The sequence below is a fragment of the Rhinopithecus bieti genome, unplaced genomic scaffold (genome assembly GCF_001698545.2).
Source record: "Rhinopithecus bieti isolate Rb0 unplaced genomic scaffold, ASM169854v2 scaffold_18037, whole genome shotgun sequence".
NCBI classification, from domain to species: Eukaryota; Metazoa; Chordata; class Mammalia; order Primates; family Cercopithecidae; genus Rhinopithecus; species Rhinopithecus bieti.
This window is the reverse complement of record NW_016809071.1, coordinates 313,628-333,714: the sequence shown is the minus strand read 5'-3', so window position 1 is coordinate 333,714 and position 20,087 is coordinate 313,628. Positions and strand designations below refer to the sequence as shown.

Genomic DNA, 20,087 nt, shown 5'->3' with positions numbered 1-20,087 from the left:
AATTAGAAAATTTGTAAAAGAAATAAGTAGAAAAAAGTAATATATGACACAAAGGATGATGGATAGAACTCATCAGTATAGAATTTTTTTTTTTTTTTTTTTTTCCTGGAGATGGAGTTTCTTTCTTATTGCCCAGGCTGGAGTGCAATGGCATGATCTCGGCTCACTGCAACCTCCGCCTCCCGGGTTCAAGTGATTCTCCCGTCTCAGCCTCCTGAGTAGCTGGGATTACAAGCATGCACCACCAAGCCCAACTAATTTTTGTATTTTTTTAAATTATACTTTACGTTCTAGGGTACATGTGCACAACGTGCAGGTTTGTTACATATGTATACATGTGTCATGTTGGTGTGCTGCACCCATCAACTCGTCAGCACCCATCAACTCGTCATTTATATCAGGTATAACTCCCAATGCCATCCCTCCCCTCTCCCCCCTCCCCACAATAGGCCCTGGTGTGTGATGTTCCCCTTCCAGTGTCCAGGTGATCTCATACTTTTTGTATTTTTAATAGAGAGGGGATTTCATCATATTTGTCAGGCTGGTCTTGAACTCCTGACCTCAGGTGATCCACCCACCTCGGCCTCCCAAAGTGCTGGGATTATAGGTGTGAGCCACTATGCCCGGCCTAGAATTTTATATTAAAAAAAAAAAAAAAAAAAAAAGCAGGACAGAAATGAAAACTCAACTAGAAGGGATATGGCACTATATACACACCATAATTAGAAGATGAATAGAAGATGAAGAGGAGGAAAAAATTTAAAATCAAGAAGAAAGTTGAGATTAGAAGGATTCATGAGACTGTTAGACACAGAATAAAGAAGATATAGCATATATAATCAATAGGAGGCCTCCAAGAAGAAAAACAAAGCGATGGATTAGAAAAAATACTGAATGCTATCGTTCAAGAAAAACTAAAAATACACATGGGAACCTGAAGCTACATAATGAAGATACATATCACATTCTTCAGAAAATTGATGCAGAACAGCCGATATCAAGATACATTCTAATAAAACCATAGATCTCTAAAAAGAAACAGAATATGCTTGGGACATCCAAGCAAAAAGAGCAAGTAGCTTATAAGAGAATGAATGTCGGATTTCTATCAGACTTTTCCATAAGAACACGAGGCTAGTAAACAACGAAGTGACAGAGTTAAAGTGCTCAAATAAATAAATGGCAGATCTTGGACCTTGCATGGAATATGCATGAATTCTACATCCATCCAGCCTAACCTTTTGGTGAAAAGGTTGCTTGGATTTTCTGCTCCTGCACTTCCTTGCTGTATCCCTGCTATCCTTCGCTCTTGGCATCTGAGAATCTTTGCACTGGGTAAATGCAGTTCATTCACAGACTCTAAGAGTGGGGACCAATCTCCAACTAAAACTGTGAAACTTTTGGGTCTGTGTAACCAAAAGACCCTATACTCGCCCAAGGCAAGATTGATAACCACATACTGTTATAAATATGCAAGAGCTCAGGTAATATTGTCTCTATGTATGTTTCTTGAGGGATCTACCACAGAGCAAGCTCCAGACAACCAAATACTGTAGAGACATTGGCAAGAGAGCTGGAGAAGTATTCTAACAAGTAAGTGAAGATCGATGATGGACTCTGAATATCACCATTTTGCAACCTTGATTGCAATATCGTCAGTGTATGGTAATGTGCTTCCTGATGAAAGTACACATCACCCACCGAAGACAATCAAACTTAAAGCTGATCAAAATTCTAACACTAATTACCCATTTGCAGAAAACACAAAGGATAGATATGTTAACCACACCATGCAAATACAATCATTAAAATCAAGACAATGAAAAATACACAAGAAATTTAAAAAGACATGGAAGGATAATTCATGTTGTAAAAAGGACTTAAGATATATATCAAATAATCATCATATGTGGATCCTGTTTGGACTGCATTTCAAACTTAAAAAATTGTGATAATCAGGAAAATATGAACATTGAGTATTTGATACTATTAAGAAATTACTATCTTTATTGGTAAGTGTGATCACAATACTGGTTTTAAAATTATTTTTAATAAAATACTTATAGATGAAATAATGTGATGCCTGAGATTTGCTTTAAAATATTTTGGTGACAGGAAGTAAGTGGAGGTACAAATGAAAAAGATTGGCAATATGTTGATAACTCCAGTTGACGCTTAAACAATACAAGTTTGAACTATGCAGGTCTACTTATAGGCAGATTTTATTCCACCTCTACCACCCTTGAGACAGCAAAACCAACCTCTCCTCTTCCTCCTCAGCCTATTCAATGTAAAGATCATAATGAAGACATTTATGCTCCACTTCAACTTAATGGATAGTTAATATATTTTCTCTTCCTCATGATTTTCTTAATATTTTCTTTTCTCTTTATTGTAGGAATACAGTATATAATACACATAGAAAATATGTGTTGATGTTTATGTTATCGGTAAGGCTTCTAGTCAACTATAGGCTATTAGTGAAGTGGAGAGTCAAAAATTTATATGCAGATTTTCAACTACATTCAACTACTACAAACTGCATTTCAACTCCCAACCCTCACTGTTCAAGGATCAACTGTACTTACCCTGAGTGAAGGGTATAGAGGATGCATTACTTTATTTTTTCTCCCTTTGTATATGTTTGGAATTTTCAATAATAAAAAGTGGTTTTTAAAGGCATAAGAAGGTTTACAGGCACATACATTTTGGTGCTTCAGGCTTTCATTGTGTCCTAGGAGAAACCCCCTCATGAACACTGTTGGACGCATAGAGAAACTGACAAAAAAGAATGTATGTAGACCTTTAAAGTAGCAAACCCATTCTCCAACTAGTTTCCACCACATTCCACCTCACACTTCTTCATATTGCAATTGAGCAGAATGTCTTTATGAGGACTAAAATTGCACTGACTTCTCAAAGTGAGCATTTACAAATATGGGTACTCTTAAGCAGTTAAAGTTGGACTTCAACTCATAAGCCCCCGAGTTAATTGTTTCTTGTGCTTACTTGCATATGGTGGCTTGCAGAAAAGAACAACCCTGGAGTTTGAATTATAAACTATCATCACTCATCTCTTTCTTATTCTCCATGTTTTCTTTCTAGATATTTCCACACAATATACTTAGGTATTCGAAGCCGACAGAGTGGGGAGAATGACAGATGGAGGTTTTACTGGAAAATGGTATATGAGTATGCGGATGTGAGTATGCTGCATTTGCTAGCCACCTTTCTGGAAAGTGCTCCACAGCTGGTCCTGCAGCTCTGCATTATCGTACAGACTCATAGCTTACAGGCCCTCCAAGGTAAGGGCTTGCAATTTGGTTTTGGAATTTGGGGAAAGATTGACTGGCTACTTTTGTCACAATCCAAGGAACTGTCCTAATGCCCTTTGTTGACATAGACCTGCAATATGTCTGCTGTTTTACATGTGTTTTGTGAATGATGCATGATGTTTTCCTACCAGTGCTTCTCATGACTGATTAATTGAAAGACAGGGCATTTTTGCTCTCCAGCTGTCCTCTTAGTAGGAAAAAAATCTTTATGACTTTACACTTGGTCGATATGGGGATAAAGTCAGTCAACTGAGGCTCTCTGGTTTTTATAATGGAATAATTTCCAAAAGTTGCAAAGAAAGCAGTAGCTCTCTCTCTCTCTCGCTAATATACATATGTGTGTACATATGTGTGTGTGTGTGTATATAGTATTAGAGTAATTCCTATTATTTCCTTTTGATGTTGAGAGAGAGAGAGAGAGAGAGAGACAATGAGAAAAAGAGATTAAAAGGAAATGGTAGAGATTACCCTAATATTTAAGGAAAGAAGGTCATATGGGAAAAAAAGTTGTCAATGTTTATTAATATTTACATACTGTGATGTTTTATAAAATGGATATTATTATCAGATTAATATCTTTGTGCTTTCCCATATTTGATGATCTCATCAGTAGGACTATTCCAGTTACAGCAGAGCTTCCAGGCATTTCCTTAGAGCCTGCTACTCAAATCCTTTCTAGAATAAGAGCAAGATTAGACAGACTGGTGGGTAGGCAGGTGAATACACGGGCACATGGATGATGGATAAGAGAGCATTTTCTAAGGAAAGCCTTTCCTATTAATTTGTCAATCCTGTAACCAAATAGACGCTGTTAAACAGTTAAGTACTGTAAGGTGCTCGTTTTGTCTGGATCTCAGCAGGGCCTCTGTGCACCCCTCTGGGCACATGCTGCTCCCTTGTGCAAGTTGGGTCATGCTCCAACTTGAGTTTTGTTCTGGTTGGTCTGGGGAATCTCCTCACTGTCCTTATAATTTTTTATGGCATGGAGCATGTTAGTTTAAGCTGAGTGCTTTAGTTTGGGGGACAGAATCAGGGCGCATGTTACCTGTATAGGAAAAGGAAGAGAAAATGTGTACTGGTAGCTGGTGACCCATTTATTCATAGATTCCTGGCCCAACCCTGGTTTCACAATAGAATAGCTTTGGTCCAAGAAGTTTGAGAAGAAGGTCAAAGAGATCCACGATGTATGTTTCTCAACTGCTAGAAAGCAAATTGGGAGAAGAGGAAAGTGGAGTATTTGCACAGAAAAAGAGAAAAGCACGGAGAAGGAAGAAGGCCATGTGAATTAGTTGTGGATGATTGTGTTTCCTGGTGTCTGGTGGTTGAAGACCATGAGCTGGGCATGCGGAGGCTTGGGCTCTGGCTGTCTCACTACCTCACTATAAAACCTCGCACAGCCACTTAATCTCTCTGGGCCCCAGGTTGCTCAAATGTAAAGGTCACAAGTTAAACTGGATGATTTCCAAACTCCCTGACAACTCTATTCGATCTTTGAATCGATGAATTCCCAATAGACATATAATGTGAGGTATATGCTTTAGGAAATGATCTGTAAGCCAGAATACAAATGAAATTGAAAGGCAACATCAAACTAAATCTCTGTCAAAGAATTTAGTGCTCATCTCCAGAACAACTTGGCAACTCCTTAGTACAATTATACAGTTGGGAACTCTGTAGAGGGGGAAAATTCAGGAGCACATGTGCAGGGTTGCAAGTCACCTTCTGATGGCCTGAGGTCACTGAGTGTCTCTACTAGTTTTCTAAAATATTTGGAAAATTATGGAGAGGTTTTTCTTACAAAGATGATGGAGACAGAGAAGGGAAGGTGAGAGAGAGATCTAAGAAAATGAGGTCACATTTTCAGTTTAAGAACAATACATAAAATTGCACAGAAAAAAAAATGAGGAAAATGCAATCCTTGGTCTTCATCAGATTATTCATCCTAAACATAGCAGCCAAGAGTTGAGTTGTGTTTTTTGAGTCTTTGGCTCGTTCCTGACATCTAGTGTCCCCAGCTAACCGACTAAGCTTGACACATATATGTCAGGTGTACTGTAGGAGTTGAATGCCACACCTCGTCCTTAGCCAAGGCAAGCCTTGCCGTCAAGTTTCAGAATGGCGTAGGGAAACTATGTTCTGTTTCACTCCCAAGGTGGCCAAAAGACAGGTTGATCCAAATATCACTAAGGATCAATGCAAGTCATTGAGTCAAGAGGAGGAATAAGCCCACTACCTTGATCTTATTGCTACTGATTTTTAACAAGGGAGGTGGGTAGACAGTTGTGTTACAAAACGAAGAGTGAAAGTATCTGACAGTAAAAAAAAACGACAAACCCTCCAGCCAAGGAAGACCAGCCCAGGAAACACCATGTGATTCCTTTTGCATTTTGAAGAGAAACCTGTCTTCAGAGGGATGGCTTCTAAATACCCCTCTGCTGATAGGTGATCCCACTTACAAACAAACCAGCTGATAAATTAAATTGATGTGAATTCTAAGAACAGAGCAGTTTCCCTTTAGGAAAAGAAAAATAAATGTAATAACCTAGTTTGACATGTATTTTCCAACACCTTCAATGGTTAAAAAAAATTATTGGGATTTACATGTGAAAACGCAGCCCTCTGCTATGAATGTAAATAACCAATAGGCATGAAATCTGTAAAGGATTTGCAGATAGCTCTGAATTAAAATCTCTAAACCATTCTTATTTACCAGGGAGAGAATGATCACTCTGCATGTGACTGTCTAAAATTACTGTTTTTTAGGATAGAAGGAAAATTGCTCTTTAAACCCAACTTCAACCATCCACCACTCTCTGTAGTGTTTTTAAAACAATAAGAAAAATCAGACAAGAAATATGACATTTTATAACTGATGCTAGAAATTGTATTATCTTTATGGAAGCTGGGTAGCCCTAGAACACTGTCAGCTGCTGTGAAAACCTTTCTGCTTCTCCTTCCTTATGGAGTCACTTAGTCAGAGGAGCCTCCTCATGCTGGAGGCTGACAGGCTCAGGGAGAACTGTTGGAGCATAATTGTTCCTCCATTTGCACTGGCCCAGGAGGGACAGTTTGGAGTCTGTTCTGAGAGCAGGAATGAGGGTAAAGCTGAGTCTTGAACCTGAACATCCAGCTCTTCACACTCCACAGTCACCTTGGACATATTATAGGGCAGCAGCTGCTCTCCACGGGATCTGGGATGTCCCAGAGCCAGCTCTCTGCAGAGTGTAAGATACACACCAGGAGGCCTGACTGCACGCACGGCTGTACCTGCACAGGGTAGTGCTCTCTGTACTTCCAGAGAGTTTCCAGTTTACACGCCGTTATGGTTTTCCAATCCCAATCCCATATCCTCACAAGGAGAGAGGGAGAGGGGAGAGAGGGGTATTGAGAGGGGGAGAGGAGGGCAGGCAGGAAGGAAAATGGGATGGGGAGAAGGAGGGAGGGAGACCCCACTCGACAGTGGAGATGGACCATGGCATTTCTGTTAGTGTCCACGTGGAGGGCGCTGCCCTCTACCTGTTTAGTGAGGGCGCCAAAGATGCTGAGGAAGATGTGGTCTGAGGCCTGTCAGTTGTATCTTCAAGCAAAATCTCACACTCATTCATTTCACCGCATTTCTACTGTGCTCCCCCGGCCGGACCACATACACCCCCACCCAGACTCCTGTGGCTGGCCCACAGTTTCATCCTCACCCCTGCCCTCTTCATTACCTTCTCCTTGGAGTGGTCCTAGAGCCGCTTAGATTCTAATCTAAACCACTTCAGTGTTCCCCTTGACACTCATTAAAATTAAACAAGATTCCTGAGCAAGTTCCAAGGCCTTTGTGTCACAGCCTTCTCCTCATTAGTCACTGCTCTGCAACCACGCTGCACTCCTCTCTCTTCTGAAAATGTTCCCATTTCTCTCCCACCTCCAGGTCTTTGCACCTGTTATTAACCTCTCCAGAATATTCTCATCCCCTCTCTCTTAGCCTGTCTAGTTCTTACTCGTCCTACAGAATTCAGCTTCACCTCTTCAGAGTATCCTCAGCTTCACCTCTTCAGAGTATCCCGTCCTAACTGCTCATTCACGTTTTTATTTCCACATTAGTATTTCCTCAAGGTATCCTGAACTTCAGCCCCTGACCTCAGGCAATTTTCTTATTGTTGTTAAGCTTCAATTTGCCCATGAATACTGAGGGATAATAATAGTGCTAATTCATAGGGTTGTAGAGATTAAATGAGAGAGTACACACAAAGGATTCGGCAGACCCTTGGCCCATCGCACAGGGCTTCTTCAGCTTGATCTTGCAGAAATCTACTAGGGAATCTTATGGAAATGCAAATTCTCACTGAGTAGGTCTCAGATGTGGCCTGAGTTTTAGAACAGGGAAGTTTTAGAATCAGGTGAAGAATTTGATGTCATGTGAAAACGGGAAAAATAGTTCAAATTTGAGCTCATGAACCCTGAATTAAGGGGTGTGTGTTAGAAAGGGAGTGCAAGAAACATTGTGAAGAGAGAATGGTCAGGTCTTTTGACGGACAGAGCATGGACCAAAAGAGACCGAAGCTTGAGTCCATCTGACTGAGAGAGAACCTGGTGACAATAAAACCAAGCAGGTCAGCAGGAGCAGCCACTTAGGGAGAGAGCATTTTAGACATTTTAAGCCTGAAATGGTGGAGGACAATCAAGTTAAAAAGTCTTCAGACTGCAAAAAACAAAGACAGCTTAAGATAAGTTACCCAGAATTTCAGACCTCCATGTCTGTCTAAATGACCCCAGCAAAGGTAAAAGGTTCATGGTCCGAGTTACCTCATCGGGACTTTTTGATGACCCCAAGAACCTGTAAAATGAGCAGTCAGTTTTAGTTTTGTGATTGTCATATTATGAATAGTTTATTTTGGTTGCAAAGACCCTTGATTGGCAGAGAAGATACCAATTCATGTACAGACAGCTGCCCACAGCCTTCCTCAGCAATACAGTTTTGCTCAGAGCTCCCTGGGGTCAAAGGGTGTTCTCCCCAGAGCAGCCTGGAACACCATGTAGAATAATGGCACACGGTCGATGCTCACAATGAGGGTATATAAGCCACAGCCCAAGCTGCGTACAGCACAGTCACCTGGCCGCACAGGGGAACCATTGTGCGGAAATAATGCTTCCTTGTAGAGGAACTATCTAAGTAAAACAAACAAACAAAAATCCGGCCTTCACTAGATGAATTGGTTGAGTGCCAATCTGCCAGCCTAAATGTTTCTGCTTTTTCCAGGAGGCTTTCGTTCTTTGTTTCCAATTGCTACCTTATCACTAATGGCAAATCTCATCCTACACCCTAAGTGTATTTAGCTGGGATATGCTGAGTGAGTTACCAAAAGATGTCATCCCATAGGCCATGTATGTGCCTAGGAAAGCTTTACCGAACAAAAACAAAAAACACCTACTTCTCATTCCTTCATATTCCAGAAAAATATGAATAAAACTCCTTTTGCTAACAGTTTATCCTGAATACTTTGTTAAAGGAAGAGAGGAAACGGGGAGTTGGAAGGGGTTTCTAATTATCCCTCTCCTGTCTTGCATCCCATGAGGCTCCACAGGAAGTTAGAAGTAAAGTTGTCTTCTAATATCTGGCAAACACTGTTACCTGCTAACCAGGGTAACCAAGAAATACCTGAATTGTGAAAAACACCCCATTTGTCCTCTCCTGGTGAGCACTCTTGAGACCTCACACTGACTTGCAACTTGCCCCACCTCATCGTGAAGTAGGTGGAGACAGGTCCCAGCCAACTTTAAATGACCTGGGTTAGAGAAAATCCCAGTCACCCCCATGCCCAAGGCCTTCCTCCCTTGCCCCACACCACTGTCTTCTAATGTGCCTGCCCCTACCTCTGGATTCTGTAGATGGGGAAGAGTGCAGACGAGAGTGCCAGTCTGTGAGGGGTCTAGGCTCCAAGTCCCTCTGGATCTGCCTCCTCTGCAGGTGCTATTATCGTAGTTAATTAACACATTTATTGAAAGCCTGTTTGTGCATGATGGTGTGTGAAGCTCTGTGCAACATTTATTTGTACTAAAGAAGTTCACTTTTTACTAAAAGTTTATAATGTGACACTATAAACAACATGACAGAACATATTTAGAAACACCCATTTACCTGGGTGCATTCTGGACTGAGTGGTGCCATTTTGTAGAAGGATCAATAATTTAGTTTAATTAGTTAGGTTAATTAGTTTAAAATGAGAGAGGAGCTTACAGCACTTCCAGCTCACCTGCTCCGGGAAGGGGCCAGGCAGACTCTGCCTGAGCAGCCCTGTGTCCATCGTCAGACTGTTCTGATGGATTGAATCACACAGTTCCGATCGGACAGTTCTGACGTCCTTGATGGTGCTGGAAGGAGCGGGAAGGCAGCATCAAGGACATCTGCCCCCGCCCCACCTGACGCGCGCAAGTCTTTGCTCAAATCCAACTTTGCCCAGCCCATTCCACCCCAGGGTCCACTGCCTCAGCTGGAAGGATGCTCATCAGTGGGAGACTCCTACGGGAAGAGCCCTTCTCTCCAGCTCCGCTCAGGCCATGCCTTACTCCTTCTGTAGGGTGTTCTCCCTGATGCCCCCAGGACATTGAATATTCATGCCAAGCAGGTTGTTTTTAGTCACCAGGCAGAGTTGTCTTCTCAAGTTGAGCTATGCACTCAGCCAGAATCAAGTTGGGTGTCTGAAACTGTTTCTTGCAATGTCCTTCTTATTGTTGGTTTTGTTTGTTTGTTTGTTTGTTTGTTTGTTTCGTGAGACAGAGTCTTGCTCTGTTGCTCAGGCTGGAGTGCAGTGGTGTGATCTTGGCTCACTGCAACCTCTGCCTCCCGTATTCAAGCAATTCTCCTGCCTCAGCCTCCTGAGTAGCTGGGATTACAGGCTCCCGCCACCACGCCCAGCTAATTTTGTACTTTTAGTAGAGATGGGATTTCACCATGCTGGCCAGGCTGGTCTCCCGACCTCAGGTGATATGCCCACCTCAGCCTCCCAAAGTGCTGGGATTACAGGCTTGAACCACCATGCCCGGCCAATGTCCATTTCATTGTAAACTTAGGTTTGCATTACATAGTTTAATTAGTTGGATTAATTAGTTTAATTTAGTTTAATTAGTATTATTAATAGAAAAGCTGATGAAATATACTGTGAAAAAGGGAGTTGTTTCTATGAAATGTACCTTGACAGCTTTTGAAAAATTGGGTAGGACCAGAGCAAAGTGGTGTGTTTAATCCGGTTGCATCACAGCTGCAGGACCCCTGGGAGGACCTTTTGGCTGCCCTGGGATGTGGAGCATGACCCTGCAGCCAGCTCCACTCCCTCGAAGCCTGCTGTGCGCGCTGCCTGCCGCTGGCCCTCCAGGCACCGTGCTCACTCGGGTGGCACGCACAGTCTTCAGTTGATCCAAACCACTGGGCTTTGTTGTTGTATGGCAGATCATTAGCTGCTGGATTTTGCTTTTTGTGATGATGTATGAAGTAGCATACCACCCCAGACCAGGAAAGTAGAACATGTTAGATATTTTAAAAGATGGGAGCTGGAGGCAGTGGCTCATGCCCGTAATCCGAGCAGTTTGGGAGGCCAAGGCGGGTGGATCACCTGAGGTTGGGAGTTCGAGACCACCCTGACCAACATGGAGAAACCCCGTTTCTACTAAAAATACAAAAAAACTAGCCTGGCATGGTGGCTCGTGCCTGTAATTCCAGCGACTTGGGAGTCTGAGGCAGGAGAATCGCTTTAACCCGGGAGGTGGAGGTTGCAGTGGGCTGAGATCACACCATTGCACTCCAGCCTGGGCAACAAGAGTGAAACTTCATCTCAAAAGGAAAAAAAGAGAGAGAGATTTAGATTGAGGAATGGGCGGCACAGGTGCTGGGAGGGTGAGAGGATGAAAAGCCATGCCCATGAAATCAAGAGATTTCGCAACTGAAAGAAGAAGCTCTTGTCTGTAGGGCTAGAGGAGTGAAGGCAGAGGGCTCAGACCTCTAGGGAAAGCTACTGCCTGAGGAGTGCTGGGTGACAGAAGGGGTGCAACCTAGCAGCTGCGGGGACTGCCATGGAGCCAGCCAGGCAGCGAGGGAGTGGGGCTCACCTGGAACATTCCTGGCACAGGCCGGCCGCTGCTGCCTCCCCTGGGCTGGGACGAGGCTGGGGCCGGGAATGCCAAAAGCAGCGGTGGGCTGGAGCCAGGCGCTGTGGAGGCCCAGTGACAATAGGATGCTGATCTGTAGAGGAAACCAGAAAGTCTCTTCTCCTCTCCTGCCACCTTCCAACCTCCCACCAGTGCCAACTATTGGCAGAAACTACCGGACTGCCAGTCAGTCAGGGAGTCCGGAGAGGGGTCTGCAGAATCCCCCCTTTCGGGTGGAGGGAGCTGGCACACACTCCCCATTCTGTTTTGTGGCTTGTGTCTGCTCCCAGCTGAGAAACTTGATAACCAAGCTTGTTAAAGCTATTTCTGAGTAACAGCTGGAGGTGAAGGCCTGAAAGGCCATGGCATGAGACAAAGGCAGACGCTCTAGATCATGGAGATTGTGTCATGAAAATGCCCAGGCAGCCAAGTCTGGCAACGGACATGTCCTTCCTTAAATGTGTGACCACAGACCTCATATGGCCACTCAACATTGTCCAGCAAGCCTACCTTATGTCCCCCTTGAAATTCCCTTTCCTGCTCCAAAATGAATTGCTTCCTACTTTCTCTGGTGGCCTCACATTCCAACTGACTGCCTTTAGTATTCTTAACCTGACTTCAGCAAGAAAATAGAAGCAATAAAACAAGAGCTATTTTATTTCTCACCCATATGTCCTGCCTTTCCTCTGAGAACATGCTGCCTCCCAGCTAAAGTCCATCTCTTCTACCCTGGAGTCCACTGCCACCTGCTCAAGCATCCTGTTCGTGGAATTAGCCTCTCTCTCCCTATTCTGCATTATCAGTTTTTCCTCGCTCCTGCATCACTGCCATCATCACACAAACAAACATGCTGTAATCAAGAAAAAATGGACCCATGCCACCACCCACGACCACATTACTTTCTTGCTCTTCACAAACTGTGAAACATTCTCTTATCCTCTGTCTCCACTTTCTCACTTGCTATCCTCTGTTTTTATTTCATAATTTTTAAACATTGTTTTTAAGTATAACATATATACAGAAAAGTACACAGTTGTGAGAAACTACTCCCAAGGTCAAAGGAAGAGCATTTTCAGCATCACAGGAGCCCTGCTCTTACCCGCTCCTTGCCTGTGTGCCCGCCATTCTACATGTGATCACTATTTGAAAAAATTTGTTTTGCAGGTTTTTGACCTCTATATAAACATACATTAGTGTGTGTGTGTGTGTGTGTGTGTGTGTGTGTGTGTTTCTGGATTCTTTCATTCAGTGTTGTGCTTGTGAGATATAATTCCATTTTCTCACAAGAGAAAATGATGTAACCCATTCATTTTCATTGCTCTACAATAATTTATTGTAAGAATAAATCTCTGTCCGTTTTGTGGTTGTTGATAGACACTGGTTTGTTTTCAGCTTAAGAGTATTATGGTTAATGTTACTGTTGAGTGTTTTTAATATGTCTTTAATACACGTGCACACCTATTACTTCTGGATTCATACCTAAGAGTGAAATTGTTGAGTCATGGGGCACAGACAGGCACACTGAATGTGAGTAGATGACGCCATAGACTTTTCCAAAGTGCTCGTACCAATTTATATTCCTACCAGCAGTATATGTCTGGAGATTGCTCCAAATGCACTCCAAAACGTGCATTGTGAGTCCTCTGAATTTTACCCATGGGTTAGCATCTCAGCGTGACTTTAATTTGCGTCTCCTGATAATAATCAAACTGAAAAGTATCTTTCATTCTTCTTTTTCCTCACCCCCGATCCAGTCCATCAGCAAGTCCTGTCTGCTCCACCTCCAAAACACATCCCAAATCCAACCACTCTTTGCCGCCCCCGCTGATAACACCCTTTCCAAACACCAGCTCAGTTACCCTTCTCTAGTGAACTGGTGTCTCCCTTCACCCTTTCCCACAGCGTACACACCATACAGCAGCCATAGCGATGTGTTTTGTTTATTTCTTTTTGTTTTCTTTTTGTTTTCTGTTTTTTGAGACAGTCTCACTCTGTCACCCAGGCTGGAGTGCAGTGGCACGATCTCGGCTCACTGCAACCTCTGTCTCCAGGGTTCAGGCAATTCCCATGCCTCAGCCTCCCAAGTAGCTGAGACTACAGGCACACACCACCACACCCGGCTAATTTTTATAGTTTTAGTAGACACGAGGTTTCACCATGTTGGCCAGGCTGGTCTTGAACTCCCGACCTCAGGTGATCCACCAGCCTCCCAAAGTGCTGGGATTACAGGTGTGAGCCACAGTGCCTAGCCCACAGCAATCTTTCTATCACTTCACTGCTCTCTTTAAAATTCCCTGGGGACTTCTTGCTGCAATTAAATGAAGTACAAACTGCTGACAGGCATGTGACAAGGCCTCTGCTGTGCAGCCTCCAAGTCTCCCTGCTCTCCCGCCGGCTCCTGCGAGTCCAGCAGCTCTGTCTGGCCATCCTCTGTCTCTGAGGCAGGCCCTGGCTGCTGCCCCATCAAGGACCCTGCATTTGCTGGCTCATTGCCCTTTCACTCCCCCAGGGCTTCACATACTTCATCCCTCTCCAATCAGGATGGGACTCCAACATCACTCCTAAAACACACAGCTCTTCCCCTTCCAACAGACACCCCCATTTACTTACTCTGAGTGATTTTCTCTTTGGCCATTTGAAATTCTATTCGTCCATATGTTTTATTATTTTTCTCATCACCTTTACTACAGGGTGAGCACCATGAAGCAAGGAGTACAGGAAAAGGCCTATAACATGGAAGGCATTCAAAAGGCCTCTGACTGAAGAATGATGGCAGATTTTTACCATCTTCAGAAGCTACTTCAGTTTGTATTGGCTTTTCAGTTGGACTAGCCAATACAGACTGCTCACAAGTTCCTGTGGGATGTCATAGTGTTATTTTAGATAGACGAAAAGACACGATACAAGTTCCCCTCCTCCAAATACTGTATTTGTAAAACTTCTACATATTTGGAATTTTTAAAATATTAACTTTTATTCCCTATTACACATACTATTAAAGATAAAATAGAAAACCCAAATATGCACAAAGGAGAAAGTATAAATCACTTTCCTGCCACTCAGAAATGAAAATCTTGGCTGGTTATGGTGGCTCACACCTATAATCCCAGCACTTTGGGAGGCCAAGGCAGGAGGATTGCTTGAGGCCAGGAGTTTGAGACCAGCGTGAGCCACACAGCGAGACCCCATCTCTACAAAAGAGAAAATAAATTAGCCAGTTGTGGTGGTGCATTCATGTAGTCCCAGCTACTTGAGAGGCTGAGGTGGGAGGATCTCTTGAGGCTGCAGTGAGCCGAGACCATGCCACTGCACTCCAGCCTAGGGCACAAGCATGATGCTGAGAAAGAAAAGGAAAGGAGAGGAGAGGAGAGGAGAGGAGAGGAGAGGAGGGAGAGGAGAAAGGAAGGGAAAGGGAGGGGAGAGAGAAAAGAGAGAGAAAGAAAAAAAAAAGGAAAGGAAAGAAAGTAAGTAAAGGGAAGGAGAGAAGGAGGGGAGGGAAAGGAAGGAGAAAGAAAGAGAAGAAAGGGAGGGAAGGAAGGAAGAAGGAAGGAAAAAGGAAGGAAGAAGGAAGGAAGGAGAAGGAAGAAAAGAGAATAAAAATCTGCACGCTAAGAAATTAATTAAAAAGTAATAATTTTGTTGGCTTATCTGTGTAAGCTTATTTAATGTTGTTATATATTACATTAAAATAGAATCAATATTGGATACCAGTTTGTATCCTTTTTTAATAACATATCACAAACATATATGCATAATAATATATATAGTTCTTCATTTTTAATGACCACATAATATACCAATATATGGATTATCCTTTTCTTTTTGAGTAATTTTCTATTTCTGAAATCATGAGTTATATATATTTGCTATAATAAATAATGCTATGATAAACATATTAAGACCTAAATCTTAACTGGCTCCACTGGCACGTGTCTGCAGTCCCAGCTACTCAGGAGGCTGAAGCAGGAGGATTACTTAAGCCGAAGAGTTCAAGGCTAGAGTGAGCTATGATTGTACCACTGCACTCCAGTCTGGGTGAAAGAGCGAGACCCCCATCTGTAGGGAAAAAACAAAACAAAACAAAAACACTAAATCTTTGCAGCAAGCCTTAATTATTTCTTAAAAATAGATACCTGAAAGTGAAACTGCTGGATTCAAAGGCAAGCAGGCTTTCAAAGATTTTTATTATATAATGTCAAACTGGTCATTCTGATGACTATGAAGAGCTCTGTACCATCTCAGGTTTCTGATACAAATGCTCAGGAAGTCAGTGAGGTCAATAAAGGTGACAGAGGTTGAGCATGGGGCAAATCCCCTGAGACTTAGGAAAGAGCTCTTAATAGTGGCTCCTCTGAATGTAAAGGGCATCATTCTCAGAAGTGTTCTCATTTCTTCCCTTGTTACTTTATTGTATCTGCCTTCATAATAAGCTTTGTTAAATCTATTAAGTAGCAGTAGTTTGTTAGTGATGAAACAAAATTGTAAGAGCAGCTTCATCAGAGACTTAATTTGAACCAAAATTATAAGGAGAGTAGACATAAGCTCCTCAAAACACTTCACAAAAGTCTGACCAATGAGAAGTTGTGAAGAAGCAAACTTAGAAAAATTAGGAGAAGCAGCCCCTACATTGGAGCGTTGTGATTTTTTTCTTTGTCTTTCTAAATATATTTCATTTATCCAATAGCACTTAGTGCTAAGCCCTCAGGAGATAAAAGAAAGATGACAGCTCCTCCCTGCCAGGTGCTGGAAAATTCTGTTGAGATGCACAAACAAGCTTGGCAGCGCGATGAGGCCAGCACTCCAGGGCACTCGCACATTCCTTCCCAACTCAGTGGAACCACATACTCAGCACAGAGCAGGCCATCCTGGGTGTTTGTTGAATAGAAGCAAGAATGGATACCTGGTATGTGACAAGGCCCTATGCTAGGCAAGACAGATACAAAGACACAGCCCCTGCTCTCCAAAATTTCAGTCTAATGGAAAAGAAAGACCAAAACCTTATTAGAAGTCAATGTGCTGTGTCCTAGTGGTGGTCACTTTGAGGTCCTTTGGTGACACAGAGCAATCTCATATGCAGAATGGTACAGGGGAAGCAGCAATGCCATGCTATTGATGTTTGAAGGGGGAGGACGTCAGGGAGTGTGGAATCAGGAAAGTTTTTGTGAAAATAGTGGCCTTTGAGCTGGGCCACAAATGATGCCCAATACATTGTCAGGAAAAATGATATTCTGTAAGGAAAAGATAGCAATGTGAACGAAACCAGACTGGGGAGGCCACTGGACTGGTCTGTGCCTGTGTCTGTGCAGCAATGCTGGTGATCAGTCTCCACAAAGCAATGGAATTGCTGATGTTATTGACAGCACATAATTAGATTTATTCCCAACACTTGAAAGAGGTGTTTGGTGTCAGAGTAAATCCTTGCATATATGCTTTTTAAAGTACCACAACCTATTTTCCTGTATTTCTGACTTTTGAGTCTGTCTTTGCATTGTTCAGTACTTGGGATACTTGGGAATATCAGTAAGTAGATCAATAAAATAGTAAACCACTAGTCTGCTTAATCAATACATTCATGGAGTTCAATTTTAAAGACTCATCACCAACAACTTCATAAGGAGAGAATCACAAAACTCACATGGCGTGTTGGCCATATGGCTCCACTTTATTTAAAAGTGTTGGCAGAATAAATGATGGGTGTCATGGGGGTAATGATATTATTGATCTCTTTATTTCACATTCGGTAGTCTCTGAGTCATGGTACCACCCCAAGTTATACTTAGAAGAACAGAAAGAAGCTTCTTCTACTTATCATTGATTCAAGTGCTTGAAATCAGCTCTATGGTATATCAACCCCCAGCACAGCTGTGAATAGCTTTGAATTTGAATCATTTTGAACATAATATGAAATAAGGGGCCTATTTTTAGGTTCTACTTAATTATCTCCAATAATCAAGCATAAATCTTGGTATTTTTCCACTCAGTATTTCTCCTCTCTCCTGCCTCTCCTTCCCTCTGAGGTATGGTGAGCACACAGGCATGTTCAGGCACAGGGAGAGGAGCTGGGTCATGGATGTAGTGGACAGTGTAATTAGTCACATGTGCTATGGCTATGGGAAGAGGAGAGCTGGAGGAAAGATCTAGAGCAGTCAGTTCAATCCAGTTTGGAACAAAGAAGCATCAATAAGAACCTGTCTGCAAGGAATGGTGCCCCAAACACTGGCTGCTTGTTGGCCTTTCCTGTGGTGTCTTCTTTTGCCAGCCTCTAACCTCCCCACATTTCAGTAATGTGTTAGCACTTCACACCTTAAAGGAAACCGAAGCCCACATTTATCTCCCATTCACCTGACCTTTAGCAGTGTGGGAACTTACAGCTGATGTTTGCTTTGACCGAATATCAACACACTGTAATTATTATTTCTAAACACTAAAAATAACCATGTGAATGGTAAGCAGAATGCTTGCCGAACAAGGACAAAAGGGAAGATGGGTAAGGTCAACTTAATAAAAAATTCAAAAGTGGCTTACTGTGGTACTTTCCCAAATAGTTTTTTTTTTGTTTTGTTTTGTTTGTTTTTTTTTTTTTCTAGAAAGCGACAGTTATAGGATCAGGATTTTGTGACCCAATTTGGATTGGGTAGGTGGGTAGGTAACAGAAGCTCCCACAATCTCTTAAATAGTTTTCACATCATGAAGTGTATATTCTAGGGTATAAATATATGTCGCATTTATTCAGCAGATTGCTATTAGAGTGATTTTAAAAGTATTCCTCAGACAGGTAAGCTAATATTTTCTTAATGACTCAGCAGAACTAAAGAACCAGGATCACTTCCTACTGAGTGATTTTAAAACAGCTTTTTCCCCGTAGGGTACTACTCATACACAAGAGGATATATGTGTGGAATAGAGAGAGCCCTGCAAACTGTCAGAACAGATGCAAGGGGGTTGGGAGGGAGAAGCTGATTCAATTGGTATGTAAACGTTTGTTAGGGTAAAATCACATGGAGATTCACTCTTCAAAGCTCACAATGAGCCCTGATTGCAGAAGGACAGGGCCTGCTGAGCTCTGCCTGGCTAAGGTTTTGTCAGCACTTTCATTGTGATCTTAAATTTCCACAGCTCATAACTCAGCTGTAGAAAAAGTCTCAGAGACTACGAGACTAACAAGACTCGAAAACTCCAAAAACTTTTGGGTTTTTATTTTTTTTTAGATGGAGTCTCACCCTGTCGCCTAGTCGGGAGTACAGTGGCGTGATCTTGGCTCACTGCAACTGCCACCTCCTAGGTTCAAGGGATTCTCCTGCCTCAGCCTCCCGAGTAGCAGGGATTACAGGCACGCACCACCACACCCAGCTAATGTTTGTATTTTTAGTAGAGATGGGGTTTCACCATGTTGGCCAGGCTGGTCTGAAACTCCTGACCTCAAGTGGTATGCTCACCTTGGCCTCCCAAAGTGCTAGGATTACAGGCGTGAGCCACCGCCCCTGGCCAACATCCAAAAACTGTGTTTTTCTTTTTTCTTTTTTGAGACGGAGTCTGCTCTGTCGCCCAGGCTGGAGTGCGGTGGCACGATCTCGGCTCACTGCAAGCTCCCCGTTCCGGGTTCACGCCATTCTCCTGCCTCAGCCTCCCGAGTAGCTGGGACTACAGGTGCCCGCCACCACGCCTGGCTAATTTTTTTGTATTTTTACTAGAGATGGGGTTTCACAGTGTTAGCCAGGATGGTCTCGATCTGACCTCATGATCCGCCCGCCTCGGCCTCCAAAAGTGCTGGGATTACAGGCGTGAGCCACCGCGCCTGGCCCCAAAAACTTTTTAAACATCCATAGTATTACTGGTTCAAAGGCTTGGGCAGTTCAATGGGGCATGAACTTCCTTACGCTAGGGTTGAAAAGTGGGAGTTATCAGCACAGAGCCTTCAATGAAGGGGCGCCTCCAGATATTTGTTATCTAAAACATTGAGTTAAAATTCATATTTAAAAAAAATCTAAAATATATCCTCCATGATGTAAATAGAAAACAGATATTTTTAACAAATAGCTTTGGAATAAATGATTGAATAAGTAACTGCAAAACACTTTGCCACATCTTTTAAAGAAATCAACATAGAAAAGCTGTTACAAAACTATGTGAAGTAAGTTTTATTTTTTTTTAATGTTTTGCGAACACAGGAGATCTTTCTTTCAAATTCACTTTGGCCAGGAAGTTTGATAGCAAAGGGAGTGAGTACTGAACCTTTAAGAATGAGTGTAGTGATTTCAAGTGTACCAATGCTTGGAGGGGAAATTGGATAAGAGCAGGTCAGGGAGTCAGGGAAGTGTGAGGTCTCTTACTCAGGCCAAGTGCTGTAGCATAGCCAAACCAGGGACAGGAGGGGATGATGTGAACTTGATCCTGAAACCCAAGGGTCCTGAAAAATCTCTCCTTGTTCTCATCCAGCTACACACCTCCCAAAGACAGGCTGCAGTGTCTTCATCAAGACCTGAAGGAAATCTTCATTATTTACTGTATATTACAAAATATAATAATGTATCACATTATTACAATAAACATGGTGTGGGCACCTATCCATGGCAGGTGCTGACTTGGATACTAGAAAGTGAGCATAACTAAGACCATTCACCATTG

The 20,087-nt window shown here is 42.7% G+C and overlaps 1 protein-coding gene across 1 annotated transcript in view; it reads left to right on the top strand.

Moving 5' to 3' along the window:
• Nucleotides 1–20,087, top strand: part of LOC108539581 (XK-related protein 4-like) — a 432,691-nt gene that overhangs the window by 263,942 nt on the left and 148,662 nt on the right. The window contains 1 exon segment of the mRNA XM_017888393.1: nucleotides 3,106–3,305. Coding sequence (XP_017743882.1) covers nucleotides 3,106–3,305 — 200 coding nt within the window.